The sequence below is a fragment of the Microplitis demolitor genome, chromosome 3, assembly GCF_026212275.2.
Source record: "Microplitis demolitor isolate Queensland-Clemson2020A chromosome 3, iyMicDemo2.1a, whole genome shotgun sequence".
Taxonomy (NCBI): domain Eukaryota; kingdom Metazoa; phylum Arthropoda; class Insecta; order Hymenoptera; family Braconidae; genus Microplitis; species Microplitis demolitor.
Window position 1 is genome coordinate 19,662,717 of NC_068547.1, and position 18,972 is coordinate 19,681,688.

At 30.7% G+C, this 18,972-nt stretch overlaps 2 protein-coding genes across 3 annotated transcripts; one reads left to right on the forward strand and one right to left on the reverse strand.

Annotated features, from left to right (window-relative positions):
• Positions 1-4,542: 4,542 nt before the first annotated feature.
• LOC103574556 (hornerin-like) lies at positions 4,543-7,843 on the reverse strand. Its single transcript, XM_053737463.1, has 4 exons — positions 7,777-7,843; positions 6,796-7,045; positions 5,452-5,804; positions 4,543-5,241 (listed from the first exon to the last, which is right to left on the reverse strand). Exons 1-4 carry the CDS (start codon positions 7,841-7,843, stop codon positions 4,550-4,552), a joined length of 1,362 nt encoding a protein of 453 aa, XP_053593438.1. The 3' UTR covers positions 4,543-4,549.
• Positions 7,844-12,176: 4,333 nt separating this feature from the next.
• On the forward strand, positions 12,177-18,279 carry LOC103574555 (cell surface glycoprotein 1). 2 transcript variants are annotated; one of them, XM_008554025.3, is made up of 8 exons: positions 12,177-12,340; positions 12,419-12,521; positions 13,473-16,406; positions 16,497-16,640; positions 17,066-17,252; positions 17,348-17,533; positions 17,620-17,731; positions 17,945-18,279. In XM_008554025.3, the coding sequence occupies exons 2-8, from the start codon at positions 12,437-12,439 to the stop codon at positions 18,134-18,136; spliced, it is 3,840 nt and encodes a 1,279-aa protein (XP_008552247.3). In that variant the 5' UTR covers positions 12,177-12,340; positions 12,419-12,436; the 3' UTR covers positions 18,137-18,279. The 2 variants fall into 2 exon arrangements, with proteins under 2 accessions (XP_008552247.3, XP_008552248.3); XM_008554026.3 differs by lacking the exon at positions 17,348-17,533.
• Positions 18,280-18,972: the final 693 nt, after the last annotated feature.

Genomic DNA, 18,972 nt, shown 5'->3' on the forward strand with positions numbered 1-18,972 from the left:
ATCGTGTGTATGGATGCTTTGGATTTTCTCGCGGGAATTACCCTGGAAAAACCGCTAAACTCTGAATTTTCCGAGCCATTGTTTATTTATTCTCCGTAAAAAAAAAAAATCCACTGATAAACTTCGGCCGTTTCAACAAATTAAAAATTTAAATAACAAAGCATTATTAAGCTACTAAATTTATAATATGAAAAAACAAAAATATTTTTTCATAAAAATGTAAATTATGACCTTGATTAATGCGCTTGTTAAAGATTGTAGTTATTTACACTGGCATTGAAAGAATGATGAGTTGATGGAAAAAAAATAAAAAAAAACATCAAAACTAATATCTTTAATCATTATACAGCAATCATATATATCTATTCATATATTTATTTTACATAGTTTTATAATAAATTTAAAATAAAAAAAAAAATTAATATTTATAATTTGTCTCCGGAATTATTAATATTGAATATCTTAAAAAAATATAATTTCGAAGCAAACAAATGTTTATTTTTAACTATATATTTATGAAGAAGTCATTAGCTGACAAACAAGTTAACAATTTAAAAATTTTATTGATCTGACTACAAGTGTACTTGAGAATAATAATTATCGTGGGTCGATTCATCTGCTTGATAAAAAAATTACAAACTGCAAATCATATTAACGTGTCTTTGTTTAAATAAACGCAAAACGCAAACTTAATGTTTTCTGTACTATTATGGTGGCCGATTGCGACGACGGCTTTCTCGTCTTTGTGCGAACGAATCAAGAATGTTAATTTACTGTTTTTAACCTTGACGATCGACGTAGAATCTTATAATAATATAAAATATAATAATAATTATTAATATTTTATATTTTTTAAAAAACCATAATTTATTGGCGCCGAGAAGTCTGAAAAAAAGTTTCACGAGGAAGTAAAAAATTTTTATATTTTCATATATAGATTTATTTCATGATGTTTCACAAGAATACATTCAGTGAAAAACAAAAAAAAAATATATCCAATATTTATAAGATAACAAATTACGGCGTAGTAGCGTTAAATTTGTTAATATGTGAAAACGTATTAATTTGACCTAATGAGTTATCAGACTAATATCATAACTGATTAATCGTCTAATCAGTAATTATTAACCCCGGGATTTCCCAAGATTTAAATCATTTGCAAAAACAAATTAATTTTCTACAGTATGGGCATTCATACGTAATAATTAATAAATGATACTCGGTAATTTAATTTAATAATCATCAATTAATGTAATCATTTTAATTTATAATCATCGGAGGAGATGAAAAAATTCTACATAAAATTATATTTATTAATTTTCTTTGACTGCTTAATTATATTATTAACATAATAGTTTTTTTTTTCAATCTTGACCTCTAAAAGTTTCAACGCAGAGGCATCTATACTGTTTTTAACCAACCACCAACTACTGATAAAATGGAAATGCCTCGCTTGATAAAAAGTTTCTTTAGAACGTTACCCTGATAGCCAAGTTGGCGAGAAACTGACGAGAAACTTGCAGCCGCAACTGGACACCAAGTTGACCGCCAACAGTTGGTACCTCCAATAGTTGATAGACATTTTCTGAGAAAGTTGGTGGCAAAAGTTGCTTGCAAAAGTTGGTGATCATAAGTTGACGGTAAGTTTACTTTCAATTTCCTCAAAAACTTGTATTCCAGTTGCGGCTCCATACTGGCGCCAACTTTCTCAGAAAGTTGGCGGTAACTTGTAGCCAAAAGTTGCAAAATCTAAAGTTGTTGACAACTTGTCGTCAAGTTGGTCAGAAACTAATGAATGACCAACTTTTTCACGATCAACTCGTGCTATCAGGGTTATTGAATAGAATTGTCCTGCAGAGCCATATGGCGCTACAGTTCATATCAATCATCCAGTGATATTGCAGGAGTTACGTAGATCTGTACTGATTCTGCAGAGCGTAAATACTTTTGAAATACTCTGATAGCCGAGTTGGCGAGAAACTGGCGTCCAACTAACAGCTGCAACTAGACGTTAAGTTGGCTGCAAAAATTGGTACTTACAAAATTGATAGACACTTTCTAAGAAAGTTGGTGACAAAAGTTGGCAATCCATAGTTGACGGAAAGTTGTCTTCAATTTTCTCAGAAACCTGCTCTTCCCTGGCGTTAATTTTCTCAGAAAGTTGACGGTAACTTGTAGCCAAAAGTTGCAAAAGCTACAGTTGTCGACAATTTGTCGTCAAGTTGGTCGCAAACTAATGAATACCAATTTTTTGACGAGTAACTCATGCTATCAGGGTAGCGTAGGTTTAAATTCTATTGATCAGATTCTAATGATACTAGAATTTTGTTTATCTAAATTTATTTGATATAACTGTGATGTTTGGATTCATTTTTAAATTATTATTACTACATAAACATTTTAAATGTATGCGCTTATCGTTTCTAAACCATTTTATCATTTTATTTTTGATACTGTTTTTAACTTAATGACTATTTTTGAACAAAGTGTCAATACGACAATTAAAGTGTAATTATCACGAAATTGTCAGACAGTTCCTCTTCCAATTAAATTTTATGTCAGTTTTAAAAAAAAGTAAGTGGTATTTTTTAAATAAACATATTCATGACGTTTTCGGCTACTTGTTCTGGGCTGGTCGAAGCAAGCTCGAAAAATTTCGAAAATGAAAAAGATTTTCCAAACACTTTAAATATATTTATTTAATTTAAACTGAGTTGCCGCTCAAATAATGAACCAATTTACTTATTTATCAATACCATAAATATAAGATATTTTTCGATAGATTAATTAAAAAAATAAGTAAATTACGAATACCCTGATTCAGAAATCTAATTTGGAATGATTCAATCCATGCTAGAGTGTATACCTATATATAGTCAATTTTGCCAACTTTGAATTGTTTTAGATCGTGTTTGAATTATTCCAAATTAGATTTTTGAATCAGGGTAATAAGATGCCATAAGATGGCACAGATAGGTAAGGAAAAATAACCTCATTCATCAACAAATTTTCGTAGTAAAATATCTTTCAGTTTCTAAATTAACAATCGGATTCTTTTGGTATTAATCGGCTATGCTCCGAGTGGTCCAGAGCATGCAGTCGAACAATTCATCAGATTTAATGAAAACAAATGATATGATTTATATAATTTTAAACTTTTAATAATTTTGTACGTTTGAAAAAATACATTACTGGAAAAATTTTGAAAATAATAGTATATTATGCAATAAGTGTGGTAATCAACAACACCGCACTAATTGAACATACTTTTTTTATTATTAATGCGAAATGAGTACTACTTTAGTGCTCACTGTTTTGTTCCCCAAGTAACTTTTTGCTGATTCAACTGTTGCCGCGACATCCATGTGGGTTAAACGATAATCTGCTTGCTATTTGACGAACAAAAAAAGCGTGCGCTAAGATAGCACTTATATTGCATGAATTAGAAACAACTTATTTATGCTCTTCAACGCTATTGAATGGTATCAAAATAAATAAAGTTGCATAAAGAGAAAGGATTTCTTGATGCAAAAAATTTTGACTCGCTTTTTTTTCATATGAATTAAAAACAAAAATTTTCTTGCCATGATACAAAATTTTTTGCGCCAAGAAATCCTTTTGTTTGTGTATGTTTTCTTATTAAGCCTTTTTGGATATATTCTTACAATGGCCAGGAAAAGACGGTACTATTAATTCACAGGATTTAGAACAGCAATTGTCATTTTTCAAACACTGTAAATATAAAAGACAGTAAATATATAAATATATATGGTCAATTTGTTTATAAATATTTATTCAAATAAATTATACGTACTACACCTCGGTGTTGAGTACACTTCTTGAATATTTTATTTTTTTCCGTCACCATTGAAATATGCAAGACTTTAACATCTGGTTCATTCCGTTGATGATATTCTAGGCAGATATTTCGATTGTAATTTTGCGAATATTCACAGATGTTAGAACAGCATTGACTGTTTCTATGACACTATAAGTGAAGTAATATTTAAATAATTAGTTATCTATTTTGTTTATTAAATTATCATTACTAATACGTACATATGCATTATCTGATTTACATGGTGAGTGAATAACTGCACCTATTGCTTCGTTTATGACAAGTAATTTAATGCAAACTAATAACATTATTTTTTTCATTAATAAACTTTTTTTTTTAAATACACTTTATATAAATATATGTTTATATACTCTTATAAATTCAAAGTTGAGAGCTTGAAGGGAAATGAACCATTAAAATTTGGGAACAGACTATAATATATTTTTAATTTTAGATTTATCAGTTTTATTTTATTACCATTAAAAATTAATGAGTTTATTTTTTAGTATTTTTTATTCTTCCCAATGAACTTATCGAAAAACGATAAAAATTTTTTTTTAGATTTTGAGCTTCAAAACTTTGTAGCTTCAAAATTTTTTATCCACGTAAATTATTTTAATTATTAATATAATTTTTAAAAAAATTTTATTTAAATAAGTTTTATATTTAATGTTTTATTCGCAATTATAAAATTTTACATAAATAAGTTAATTAAATATCAAATAAATCTACAACAGTATCAGTAATATCTGTTAAAAATCTATCAACTGGATTTCTACGTCTCATTTTCGGTCTTCTTTTCATTAATTGGCCACTATTTCCATTATTATTAGCAGTTCCCTCGAATCTGCTTTCAATGAATTCCCTCGGCGCTGAGTTATCGGGAAATTTAATAAGTGACACAGTTCCAGCATTAGCAGTACCGCGAATATCTGAATTTCCAGCAGACTGTCCAGTAACTTGACCGCGATTATAATGTCCTCGATTATCCGAGATCGAAGTTCCGAGTGCATGGCCATTGTCAACAGAGCTTGCAGATATAGCGCCAGAACTAAAACTCCCGTGAACTTTATCTGAAGTTTGTTGAACGGTAGCTGCATTTCCTTGAGCTAGGCTCTGTGCATTTCCTGATGACTCTACACGGTTGTGAACCCAAGACGATGGTTTTCCATTGTCTCCTAAGGAGCTGCCTACAGACGACTGACCAAATGAATGACCATTAGCTGAACTTGACGCTGATGATGATGCAGAGACACCTGAAATTTGTAATGAGGGATTTTGTTGGCTCTGTTGATGATTTTGTGACCAGTGTCTATTTGATGATGGCTCTGGCAGTTTTTGTTCCCATTTTTGTGGGAAATTACTGGCCATTTCTCGAGGCCTTGTGTACGGGTTATTGATATCTACAAATAAAATAATATTGCACAATTATAATTTCTTGTTATTTAAATGATTATTACTAATTTTAAAAATAATAATTATTGATCATGAGTCATTAAAAAATTTCAAGCAGTTGATAAAATAAAGCAAGTATTTATTGAATAAATTTTAAATAAAAAAAAAACCAACTTATTTATTTTTAAAATAAATGATTCGATAATAAAATTTATTACGTTGATTTTGATAATTCGGGTGAATGTTCCACGAAGAATGATCACGATTAGCTGAAGTACCAGCATTCGAAGCAGACGAAGCAAAATTTCCAGCACTTGAAGATGCACCCGACGAAACGGAATTGGATGATGAGCCAACGCTCGATTGAGCGCTCGTAATTGCCTGATTATTGACGACTTTTCCCGCGGACGAAGAACTTGCTTCACCCCAAGAATAAGAATTGCTGTTAGCAGAATTACCACCATCTCTGCCGAAAATTGGATGGTTTAAGCTTAATGAGTTTGCATCAGATGCTGAAATACCCGCGAGTCCAGCTGAAAATGATGTTGATTGGCTTGCAGATATCCCTGGCCTAATAATTCAAAAAATAAATATTTAGGTTGATGAAAATAAAATTATTTGAAAAATAAGTTCGAAACTGTACAAAATAACACTTGAATATACACAATTAATAATTATTTTTTTTTATCTGAATCATTAATGTGACAGAGTTATATATTTTTTCAGTAAAATGTTATTCTGACGCATTATTTTCATCGTATTTTAATGAATGGAAAATAACTCAATACACGTGTTATTAAAAGTTTTATCAATATTTAAATGATTCAGATGTAATTATTTAATGGTATGTAATGAAACATTCATAAGATCACTCGAATTTCTGTCTCTCATTTTCAAAGATAAGTGAATGTGCGATTAATTATTATGAAAGTCAATTTAAAATTTTAAAAATTCAACTTTTCTAAAATTCGCGCGAACTTCAATTTCTATCAAAAGTAAAAATTTTTGTAATTTATATTGGGATTTATTTCAAATTAACAAAAATTTCTTTATGAAAATTACATGCCAGGTATGAAATTGAAGTTTACAACCGATAGATTGCTTTAAAGTATGACCCCTTTCCCTCTTTTGGGTTTTGGAAACTGTAGGCTCCAAAATTTTGGAAAAATTTCGGGATAAAGTGATGTTGTCTTCACTTTTGTTAGAAATTGTTTAGGGACAAGAAATTGTAACTTAAGTTTAGAAACTTATACATGTGTCATATTTTTAAAATTGACAAAACATAATTTTGATAAGTAGCAAAATGTAAAGTGAAGTTAATTTCTATGCGAAATTTAAGAACGAATGAACTCAACGATTAACTCAGCCATCTTGGATTGCCAGTATCAATTCTAACTTTCCGTTTTTTTTTTTAATTAAAAAGAAATGAGTACTCAGCAAAAAATATCTCTGTTTCTTGAGTATTGATCCGTGTAAAAGCCTAAGGTTTCAATAAAGAACGGATACGTAATGAAGTAAAAAAAAGTTATTGAAACGTTCGAAAGAAATACGGTATTAATCACCTGGAATTTTCAAAGAAACTCGAGCTGGTACTTTGACTTTGTGATAAACTAATTCCCTCATCAGAGCCTCCAACGCTCAAAGAATGAGCATTATTGGCGCCAGTGTTCAAGGTAAAGCTCGCTGTGAACGGTAAAAATCTCGCTTGAGGATTGTCTGAATTATTTTCATTTTCATTTCTCTCACTCCCCACTGGAACTAACTCTGGCGGCGTGTTCCATCTCTGTCTTTCCTCTTCAAAGTGCACTCGGTCTATCAAATCCATCATTACGTCTCATTATTTAAATTAAAATTTATTGTATTTTCTTCTTACTAAAAATTATACTATCACTCTCTAAAAATGAATGAGTGAAATTCATTTCGAACTAGTGAATATTCACTGGGAACAGCTACAAGTATACTAATGGTTGAATTAGTGGTATACTTATAGCTGTCGAAAAAGTGGCTATCCATTGATTCGCAGTGAGTATCATTAATTTATTTTTAGAGAGTAGAAATTTTAAATCTAATTTTTTTTTTGTGGAAAAATTTTAAGACTTTATTCATAATTTGTTGAGAAAATTATTCTACAGTTTAGACAAGAAATTAATAATGTGATAATTTATATTGATTTACTATTCAAGAAAATAATGCTAATAATTAAATAAAAATTTATTGAGCTTAAAAAGTATGATAAAAAAAAAATATGATCAAATAAATATAATTTTCTTTAGCTAATTGACCCTGAGTATAAAATAGCGTCATTAATAGCTATTAACTAGTAAAAACGACCTCGAAATTTATACGATACTCTTCTCAATGATATATTGTCTTCATTATTTAATAATTAAAGCTAGCATGGAATGTTATAGTTTGCGATTACTATCTGACGTTCCATGAAAAATAATAAATAAATAAACTGAACATAAATTAAAGTAAATTAATTACTTTTAAATAATATTAATTAACTAACTAGTAAATATTTATTTATAAATTATAATTACCTGCCGAATTTGACTTAAACGTAATCACGAAAAATAAAAAATAAATAAATAGCCTATACCTGGCCATTGCGACTTCTCACAACGTTATGACATCTTACTACATTGTCCTGCCCTTTTTTAACAAGAATAAACGACCTTACAATAACAATTAAAATGCACCATGCGTATTTAGACGCAACCTATTGGATTTACCCATGCGTTTATTCTACAAGCCGAGCGGTCAATAAAAAAAAGAAATTTTTTTTTCGGAACCAAGTTAATAACTTATTACTTTATTTCCATTTTTTAAATTTACAGTTAATATTTATATATATACTCATATATTTACCATAAGTAGTATAAGGAAGTATTCATTCTAATGACTTATATTAATGATAAGATACAAAGAGGATTTTAAAATCAAGAGCGAGGTCGTTGGAAAAACCCGCAATTCATTAGTTCGAGGTGAATAATTTTTTTTTTTTTCCTAATGAATATTCGTTTTATTTTCTGTCATTTAAAATTTTAAGGATCTTGTCTAGTTTTTCGAATACTTCAATTGTGTAAAGTCTAGTAAAAAAAAAAAAAATTACATGAACTCAGTCTTCGAAAGTTTAAATAAAGAACATTAATTAACACATTAATTTGATTAGTCTTTAAATTAAAATTAAAATCCAAGACAAGCGGTTCTGAATATTGATAGTAGTGTTAAATAATACTGGTATTTAAATTCAATGTGTGTTGTCGATTGGAATAATACAATCTACCTAATCTGATGTGCCTCGAATGTCAGCAGTAGATAATTTTAAATAACTTTCATTGCTTATGGCGGCGAGACTTTTTAAAACTGTTAATTTGGTATTGTCTACAAATTTGCCGGAGGAAAATACTGTCGATTATTGTGCGCTTCTGTTTGACATCACAATTGTCTCTACTCGGTTTATTTCTACTTGAACGCAGTTTAAGACTTAACATCGTCAATTGTAAAATCAATATGAGTTAGTCCAGAAGTAGTTGAAGAAGGAGAAGAAGAAGAAGAAGAAGAAGAAGTAAAATTAGTGGAAACTGAAGATGCAGATACGGATATCAAAGTTGAAGCTGAAGTTGAGGTTGGAGGTGAAGAGGATGAAGTTTTCGAGATAACTGGAATTAGTTTTTCATCTTCTTTAATTTCCAAAGTAGATTGGGGCGGATCTTTTATGATTTGACAATTGCTTGAACCATTTTCTATGCATTGAAAAATATATTAAATTAGAAAATTAACTTATTGGTAATGAAATATTTAAATGAAGTATCAGATGTATAAAAAAAATAAATATATATTACTTGTTATTTTTTTTAATAATTCATAAATTTCACGCTGCGAACGCTCAATATTTTCGATACGTTTTTTCATCAAAAGCAATTCATTTTTATCCGAATCAACGTAACGGAAAAATCTCCCTATCGACGACGGTGACCACGAATTTTCTATTGGAGTCCAACTTTTATCTCTCGTTTCCATCGATACTGTTTCAGGTGTTTTTAATTCATTCATTATTGGATTTCCTATAATTTATTATTATTTTTTTAATTATCTCTCGACATTTTAATTAAAATTTTTTTATTCACACATTACTTATTAATAAATTTTTAATAATAATAATAAATATATTACCATTAATTACACCGAAGAATAAAATGCCAGCAAGTAAAATAAACATTATAAGTGTATTGTTGTAGTAATTGTTCAGAAAACTCACGAAAACCTGTAAATTTTCACGATAGACTTCACCCAGCGATTTACCCAGCACTGAGCTCCAGGTAACCATGAACTGGTTTATATAGGGACAAATGTACAGATCTATCTGGTCCTATGCACCTATTGGAGATGCGATGAACACTAGAAAAACCATTAGACTAACGAACGTCTCTATATATCTGTATAATATATATCATCTGACTAGGTCGACTCTTCATTCTAAAGTTTAGAGTCATCTTCGTGTTAGTAATCCTATTGTTTTTTTTTTCATACATTCTGTTCAAACTATCATTCTTTCTTAACGTAAAATATTTTCCGCTGAGTATTTCGACAAAACGACGAAAAAGCTTTTCTCGTCATTCATTTCCACATGTCCATTTTCATTGTTCACTATTATAAATATATATGACTCTAGTGCTTTTATTATACAATGTTAACTGTTAACAGCGTTCTCGAAAGAGAAGTGTACTTAAAAAAATTGTTGACCCTCTTACGCCGTATTAACAAAAGAAAACGAATCGTGAAATGTGAGTTAATACTCACGATTTAGCTCAGAAATAAAAGTTTAGAAAAAATTAGTATATATAGCTGTGAAAATTATGAATACAAGAAAAAAGTAGTGATTACTACTTTTAGCGCAAGTAAAAATTGTTATCATAAAAAAAAGAAAATTATTAACCAATTGACTAAATTAAAGTAGATGATAAAAAAATATTATTATTTATTAATTGTGGCTTTTATTAAATATCTATATAGAAAAGACAATTATCTTGAGTCAAAGAAATATTTAGGAAGATAGTTTTTGGGAACTAAGTCAAAATTTTCTTGAGCATAGAGAATTCTTCACGGTCAGAGAAAATTTCTACTTTATCCGAGAAAATTGAAGTGTTCCAAAAAATTTTCTTGAATCGAAAATATCTAAAGTAAGTTTTGAAAACTTGAAAAATTAAAATAAAATAATTAGTAAAAGATCCAATAACATAGTCATTTTTTTAAATACGTTTGAAGATACTTTTATCTCAGTATTAAAATGAAAATTTTGTTTTACACTTTTTCAGTAATTAAAATAAAGGATTAGATGTCAAATGGAGCAGTGGCTACAAATGGTACCTCTACCTTACTTTCAGTCGAGAATTTTTTTTTGTGACCACTTACTTTTATGAAATTTTTTACTTTTATACAAATTAGGATTACTCAGAAAGTTGAAAAAATAAATAGTATTCCTCTGTCAAATTTTATAATAATAAATTAAATATTTTTATAAGTTTTTTATTTAACTAAAAATTCAACTACAGACACTAATAAAAGATAAAAGCATGACTAATTTTAATGATATATATTTTATGTTTACTTATTTGAAAAAAAAAGTAAATAAAAAAACATTCTATCAAAATAAATCAGAGGAAATCCCGATGACGTAATTATAATATTTGAAGACTCATCTTAATATCCAAATGCGCAATCAATCAATTTATTCTAATAAATCAATTATCTTCTCATGATCATTGAGCGAAGACATATATTTAAAAATTATTACGGAAAAAAAAATAAATAAATAAAAAAAATAAAAGAACAGTATGTAATTTAAATATTCCTGGGTATTTTACACTCACAATAAACTTTAGTAGAAAAGCGAAGTCAAGTGGTCAGCAATAATTAAATGTTATCGATTATCTCTTTTAAACCAGGATGCACAGTCACAGTATCTCGTTACATTACATTTAATTAATGATTACGCGCGGTTAATTGTTACCTATATTATTTGCGTTAAATCAATAATCATGAGCTGTACATGTTGGTAAAAATTAATTACTTATTGTTAAATTACTCATTACATCCTCGATATAAAAAATTTAATTTTTATTTCCTCTAAATTTTATTTTATAAATTTATTCATTAATTATAAATAATTAATCCATCGATAAATAAATATTTTTAGTAGAATAACCTTAACCATGATCTATTGACCAGTAAGTAAACATTTACATTAACGATACTAATAATAATAATAACAACAATATTTGATACATAATAATAATTATATCTCATCGTAAGTTTTACTGATAACCTTTGATTTTAAACTAGAATAAATTTCCCTGAAATATTCATAATCTCTAATAACAAAAAACAAAAAAACAATAAGTAATAAAAATTAAATTTGTCCTCCACTTGTTTTGAAAAACGTACGGCGAGATAAAAAATTAACCAGTCGTCATAATTTAAGACTAAAAATAAAAACTAATAAATTGATTTTAGTAGAAAAAAACAACTTTTTGTAATTTATCAGGTGTTATCAATAATTATATTTATTTGTGAGCATAAAAGTAAATGGATCCAGATGATATTAAAAAATAAATATTCAAGGTCACTCTCTAAAAATGTGTTTGCGAAATTCACTTGCAAATATTGAATATTCATTAATATAGATGATAGTCGCAGCAGTTTTTGAATACGATCACTCTAGATTAGTGAATATTCACTCATTTTTACTGCTTTGGTTTTAGAGAAGACTAATCGGAAATTTTTATCAATTATCGTGGATAACAATACAGTAAAATCAACATTTGTCAGCAACAAAACAAAAGGATATCGTATGGTATAACTTAGAGTCGTCATGAGTAAAGCAACAAAGAGGGAACCTGTTGTTGATGATGATGATGATGATGATGATGATGGTGGTGCTAAGCAATGCTATATAAGATGATCGTACTGCGTGCAAACTTAGTCATTCTCTTGGCACCTCTGAAGATACAACTCAATTGACAGTGGATTAATTTAAATTTTCATTTTTTTACAATTAGTTTATTTTCTCGATACTGAGGAATTTTATTGTTTTATTATTTGGTAATTGCATGTAATTACAGAACTATTTGAGTGAACAATACTATTTTGATTTTTCTGACATCATTTTTATTTGTGTAGTAACCAGTTGGACAGGTAATGGATATCAAGGTCGTCACGTGTGTTGTTTTGGTCCTCGTGAGTATGAGTGACGTTAGTGGAATTGAAAAACGATCATTATATGGTAAGTCATTTACTTTCCTTATGTATTTTTTCAAATTATTAATTTTTAATCTACCATATTTCAAATTTATCAAAACATTTGTCGTTACTTCTCACATCTTTTTCACAGTTTAAATTATTTGTAATTTTATCTTTTCCGTAATTAATTTTGCAACAAATTTTAAAAATAATTATTATTTATAATAATGATTTTTTGTATTTTTAAAAACTTAACCAATCGTTTCTTGAAAATAATAAATTTGATTTTTTTTATTCTTTAAGAAAATTAAATTTTAAATATAAATCACTCTATATTACGAATATTTAAATTACTTTTACAGTTGATAATAATTTTAAACGTGATTTCTCAAAAATAGTATTTTTTTGTTTTAAAATACATTTATTTTGAAAAATAAATATCTTGAGTAACTTTAACTCAGTCATTGAAAATATTGACCATTAAAGAATATTCTTTAATAAAAAAAAATGCAGTATTGGAATAAAAGACTCGATGTAAAAAGCAGTATATTAAATCTTGTTAAAATATTTAAAATTTTTTCATTTAAAGATTATTATAGACTGTTATTGCAGATCACAAAACAACCTGTACAAATACATAATATTTTTTTCACTGCATATTTAAATTATTGTAATTAGCACAGTTACAAAAACAAAAAATCTAAATGCTTATCTTTATTCCAAACATAATATTATTTATACAGTCTTCTTCTTACCAAATGTAGACAACTAATATTTACTCATCAATAATTATCTATATATAGATAGCTTATCGATTTATATTTAATCAGCCTTCGCATAATTCGACACTAAATTTTCAAAATTATCAAGTTTCTTTCAAATTGTCTTGTCATGAATCACATAACATGCATCGTCAGATGAAAATCATTTTTTTTTAAATGCATCATAAAAAAAAAAGAAAAGAAAGTCGTGCTATTTGCGTTTTGTCAAAAAGGTGAACTTCGCGTGCCATTGACGGATCTTATCAGCGGCAAGTTTCCGTATCATGAATCAAGGATATGGAAAAGGGAAGCACTTGGTGGTGATGTTAAAACAAAAAAAACTATTAAATCTAATGAAGCAATACCTGACTATGACTCTGCTTTGGATCCTATTGAGCCTTCTCCACCGGATGCTGATGATAATTCTGATCCTGATCCTGAACCTGATAGTGATCCTCCTCAATCACTTGCTACAACTATTAAACCTAAGCCTGCGACCAAACCACCGATTAAAAATACGCCTAAGAATCCTGGTGTTAAGACACCGCCTAAACGACCTAGTCCTGGTGGCAAAAATCCACCGACAAAACCTAAAGTTATTCCTACTATACCAAAACCAACGCCGACTCCTGATCCTAATTCATTGAATAATGCTGATAAGCCTGACGAAAATAAACCTGATGAATTTCCTAATGAACCTGAGGAGTCGCCTGAGGAGCCTAAAGATGCAAATAAAGAAAATAAAAGACCTGAGCCGGTGAATAGTAAAAAAAATCCTAAAGATAAAAAGAAACCTAAAGAACCTGAGAATGATGAAAATCCTGAAGAAGAAAACGAAAATCCTGAGGAAGAAAACGAGAACCCAGAAGAAGAGAACGAAAACCCTGAGGAAGAAAACGAAAATCCTGAGGAAGAAAACGTGAACCCAGAGGAAGAAAATGAAAATCCTGAAGAAAACGATAATCCTGAAGAAGAAAACGAAAACCCTGAGGAAGAAAACGATAATCCTGAAGAAGAAATTGAAAATCCGGATGAAGAAACTGAAAACCCTGAGGAAGAAAACGAAAAACCTGAAGAAGAAATTGAAAATCCGGATGAAGAAACTGAAAACCCTGAGGAAGAAAACGATAATCCTGAAGAAGAGAACGAAAACCCTGAGGAAGAAAACGAAAATCCTGAGGAAGAAAATGATAACCCTGAAGAAGAGAACGAAAACCCTGAGGAAGAAAATGATAATCCTGAAGAAGAGAACGAAAACCCTGAGGAAGAAAACGAAAAACCTGAAGAAGAAATTGAAAATCCGGATGAAGAAACTGAAAACCCTGAGGAAGAAAACGATAATCCTGAAGAAGAGAACGAAAACCCAGAGGAAGAAAATGAAAATCCTGAAGAAGAAACTGAAAACCCTGAGGAAGAAAACGAAAATCCCAATGAAGCAGATGACAAACCGGAAGGGCCTGTAAATAATACAAAAAATCCAAAGAACAAAAATAAACCTGAGAAAGCTAAAAATGATGCTAATAGTCCAAAAAGTACTAAAAACAAGCCTCAGAAGCCTGAAAATAATGAAAAACCTAAAGAGCCAACTGAGAATGAACCGACGGAACCAGCTGAAGATGAAACAAATCCTGAAGAACCTACAGCAGATGAAAAAGAGCCAGAAGATAGTAAAGTTCCTAATGAACCTGTAAATAATACAAAAGGGCCAAAAGGTAATAAAAATAAACCAGAAAGACCGAAAAATAATAATAATAAACCTAAAAAACCTGTTGAAAAAGAACCTGAAAAATCACCTGAAGATGATAAAGAGCCCGAAAACCCAACAGAAGATGAGACAGAACCTGAAGAACCAACAGAAGAAGAACCCGTAGAACAACCTAAAAATAAAAAACCTCAGAAACCAAATACCAGCGTCAAAACTCGTCCAACTCCAAGACCCCTACCATCTTCTCCCGAACCAAATAATGTCAAATCACGTCCACCCCATCACCCAACTACAAGATCACCTCCACCTTTTCCTAAGCCGAAGCCTACACCTCAACCCCAGAGACCAACTCGTAAACCAAGACCTGCTCCCACCGAAAGCCCTGAAGTCGAAGACGAACAAGAACCCAATGACGACGAAGTACCCGATGAAGACCTTGTTACTGAACCACCAGTCGTTAAAGGCCCGAAACGACAACCTAATGTAAAAAATACCCCAAAACCTCCTTCAAGACCTCCGACGCCACCTAACCGAAGTACTCCACCTACCAAAACAAATAAAAATAAACCAAAAACTACAACTACTACTACACCTTCTCCGCCCGATTACGACGAAGATGTAAACCCTGATTCGGAATCAGAGCCTCAAGATCCAAATGACGACGAGCCAACTTATCCTCCTACTACTCCCAAACCTAAACCTAAACCTAAACCATCTTCCGGCACTAAAAACCGTCCACCGAATCGACGACCACCCAAACGACCCACAACTACAACACCCGCTCCCGAAGACGAGGAACCCGAGGAACCTGAGAACCCTGACGATCCTGATTCAGATCAAAGTCCAGATTTTTCTACAAGATTTGGCGATCCCAATGAACAAGACCCTTCAGATCCTTCCGACTCTTCTTCCCCATCATCGCCATCAGATAATTCAGCGTATCCCCAAAATCCGTTCCTGAATCCCAATACGAGACCCGGCGGATTTGGTTTTGGTTCAGCATCAAGTTTCGCTTCTGCCAACGCAAATGCAGGACCTGGGCCCGGATCATCGGCAAATGCCGGTGCATTTTCATCAGCGAATTCAGAAGCCAATGGCTTCGATCCCATGTTTGGACCATGGACTGACGCATTCACAAAAATGTTCCCCCCAAATATGATGCCACCAAACATGCTCCCCAATTTTAATCTCCCTTACCCATTACAGAACACTAAAAATCCCTCGAATAGCCCAAACTCTGGTACCAAAGGCAAACCTTCCGCTTCAACACCCACTAAATCAAATCCATCATCAAATCCTAACTATACGCCCATCATCAGTATCTCCGGGACTTTTGATACGAATGATTCTTCTCCGCCACCTTCTGCGCATAAAAATCCTTTCTTGAGTGACCGCAAAAGCAGTGGTGATAATGGTTATGGTTCTCCGCTAAACTCAAATCCATCACCAAGCTATAACTCCGGTAAACTATCAAATAATCCCAAAAATAATCCTAAAAGTAATGACGATAATAATGACGCAAACAAAAATTCAAACGGAAATGATCCGTCAGGAGCCGGTAGTTTTGCTGGCGCATCAAGTTTCTCCAGTGCTAACGCCGGTGCTGGGCCTTTCGGCGGTTTTGGACCCTATCCGTCGCCATTTATTGGCGGGAGATTTGGTGGAAATGAGATCAATGGAGTCCCATCTTCCAGAGGTATGATGAAAAAAAAACAAAACAGAAATAATCAATTGGGTTATGGATAAAGACAGCATCAGTATCACTGGATAAGGACACAAGATATGCATGAGTTCAAAATCATTGTTTCACTTTGCATGATTTACTGCATGTAGAATAATTATATTTATAATAATCATCTGCCGACAGAATTCAATGAAAAAACATATGAGTAATCAATAATTACATGCTAATTGAATGATCGCATAGAAATCATTAATAATGCATGTTAAGATTCAAAAATTTTAGAAACAGGTTTTAGTTACATATATATAAATATATTATGCATGTCAATGCTGACTAATTTACAGTATCATAAAATTAACCTTACAGGCAATCGATACTATCAATTATTCAACCAATCTGTGAACTAATTTAATTAATTAATAAATTTTATTAATCAGATTATGGGTTCGGTTTCAACCCATTCTTCAATCAGCATAACGATTTTATGGAGAGAATACAGATGCGCAACAGAGAAATGCAGGATAGAATACAGTCACGAAACAGAGAAATGCAGGATAGAATACAGTCACGAAACAGAGAAATGCAGGAGAGAATTCAGGCCCAAATAAGAGACCAACAATCACAGTAAGTTAACTATTTATTAGATTTTATTGAGTGTTTTTATGTTGCTTTGGTGGTGGTTTTTTTTATCTCGCTTATTATTTGTACAATTAAATAAGAGGTGTCGGCTCCTGGGCGATGGGGTCAGCTTCTATGACCGACCTCGGATCACTGAACCCTGACGCTCAAGTCTATACACGTACGCGCGTTACGGGTCCTTACTTGGTGATGGGTGATAGAATTAGTACCCAATACCCTGGAGATTATGAAGGCCATGATCAGTCTCCGTTTAGTCTAGATTCTAGGTGATGGGTTATTGATATTACGCTTATTTGTCGGCTACATAATTTATTTTGTTCATTAAATTTTAACTTACTTTATTTATAATTAGGTTTAACAACATTCCGTTTGATAGTGCTGGCATTAATGATGGTAGTGGCTGGGCATTCGGCAGCGCGAGTGCTGGAAATCAAGGGAGTAACCAATTCGGTGCTATTGGACCAGTAAGTTTTGTTTTTAAATTTTCCATAGCAAAAATTTGTTATGAATATTAATTGACTTATAGTAAATTACGCTGTAAAAAATTTGGGAAGTTAACGTGGATTGAATCCGGAGTGAATGCATATTTAAATAAAATCCGTAATCACTCCTGATTTTTTTCAGTGTAGGCATGTATGAGTTGACCGTAAAATAAAAATTATTTTTTAAAATTACAGGTCGCTCCCGGTATAAAATCACGATTCAGTGAAACCCTTCCATCGTCAGGCGGTACCTTATTCGGAGCTTTCGCTAGTTCTAGTACGAGTTCAATGACGGGACCTGATGGTATACCTATTGTTAAGAAAAGTTCTGTGACTGGAATAAATGACAATGGAAAAGTGTCCGTACAAGAGGTCCATTATCCTTAAATATTATTCTTTGTTACTCCGAAAAATTCAATAAAATGAATTTTTTCTTTAAGTATTTCAACTCATTTTTTAAATATACTTTTCATCTACTCTGGTTTTTTTTGCTCGTTGATATACTTACTATTATTTGTTGATAATATAATTATTACCACATTGATAATTGATTTATTTATTTTAAACCAATCAATTGTATTAATTTTATTTATTATTCAATAAATAATTTTCTTTTATCAAATATAAATATTATTTATTATAGTTGTTTTCTTTATTCATATATATGTACATATCTTGAATTATGAATATTTATACATATAGTATTTAAATTATAAATAAAAGAAGGAAAATAAAATTTTAATGCTGGTCATTCAACGAAGTTTTACTCAGCGGTGGTTCGATTTTATCATCAATCGTATCTCTACTAGTCATCCAAGGTTTCCGTCCGTAAGATTCTTGATGATATGTACGGCCCATACCAGCGTCATTATTATTATTATTATTATTATTATTGTTGTTGTTATTGTAATAATAATAATCCGTTTGTGGTCGGAAAAAATAATTATTCGGATTGAGTGAAGGCTGGAAATTATTCGTGTTGTATCGTCGGTGGGTCTTTAAATAAATAAAATATTTTTGTCAATTTTATGATCAAATACCAGCATAAAAAAAGCTAAAATATTTTAAATCATTTATGTATATTGATTACGTCACCGTTACATGACACGTGTAAAAAAAACAAAATCCAATCATCAGCTAAAAACTTTCTGTTGATTTAATAAATTACCTGTGAATTTATTGAATTAGATTGGTAATTATCCTCATTAATTCCACGTACTCCG

Excerpts from the sequence above, each read along its gene's own strand:
- LOC103574556 (XM_053737463.1), bottom strand. The coding sequence starts at position 7,843 with ATGGCCAGGTATAGGCTATTTATTTATTTTTTATTTTTCGTGATTACG. Across the intron at positions 5,805-6,795 it reads AGTTTCTTTGAAAATTCCAG|GCCAGGGATATCTGCAAGCC; the intron begins GTGATTAATACC and ends TTGAATTATTAG. Across the intron at positions 5,242-5,451 it reads CCCGAATTATCAAAATCAAC|ATATCAATAACCCGTACACA; the intron begins GTAATAAATTTT and ends TTTTATTTGTAG.
- LOC103574555 (XM_008554025.3), top strand. The coding sequence starts at position 12,437 with ATGGATATCAAGGTCGTCACGTGTGTTGTTTTGGTCCTCGTGAGTATG. Across the intron at positions 17,253-17,347 it reads ATAAGAGACCAACAATCACA|AGGTGTCGGCTCCTGGGCGA; the intron begins GTAAGTTAACTA and ends CAATTAAATAAG. Across the intron at positions 17,732-17,944 it reads AATTCGGTGCTATTGGACCA|GTCGCTCCCGGTATAAAATC; the intron begins GTAAGTTTTGTT and ends TTAAAATTACAG.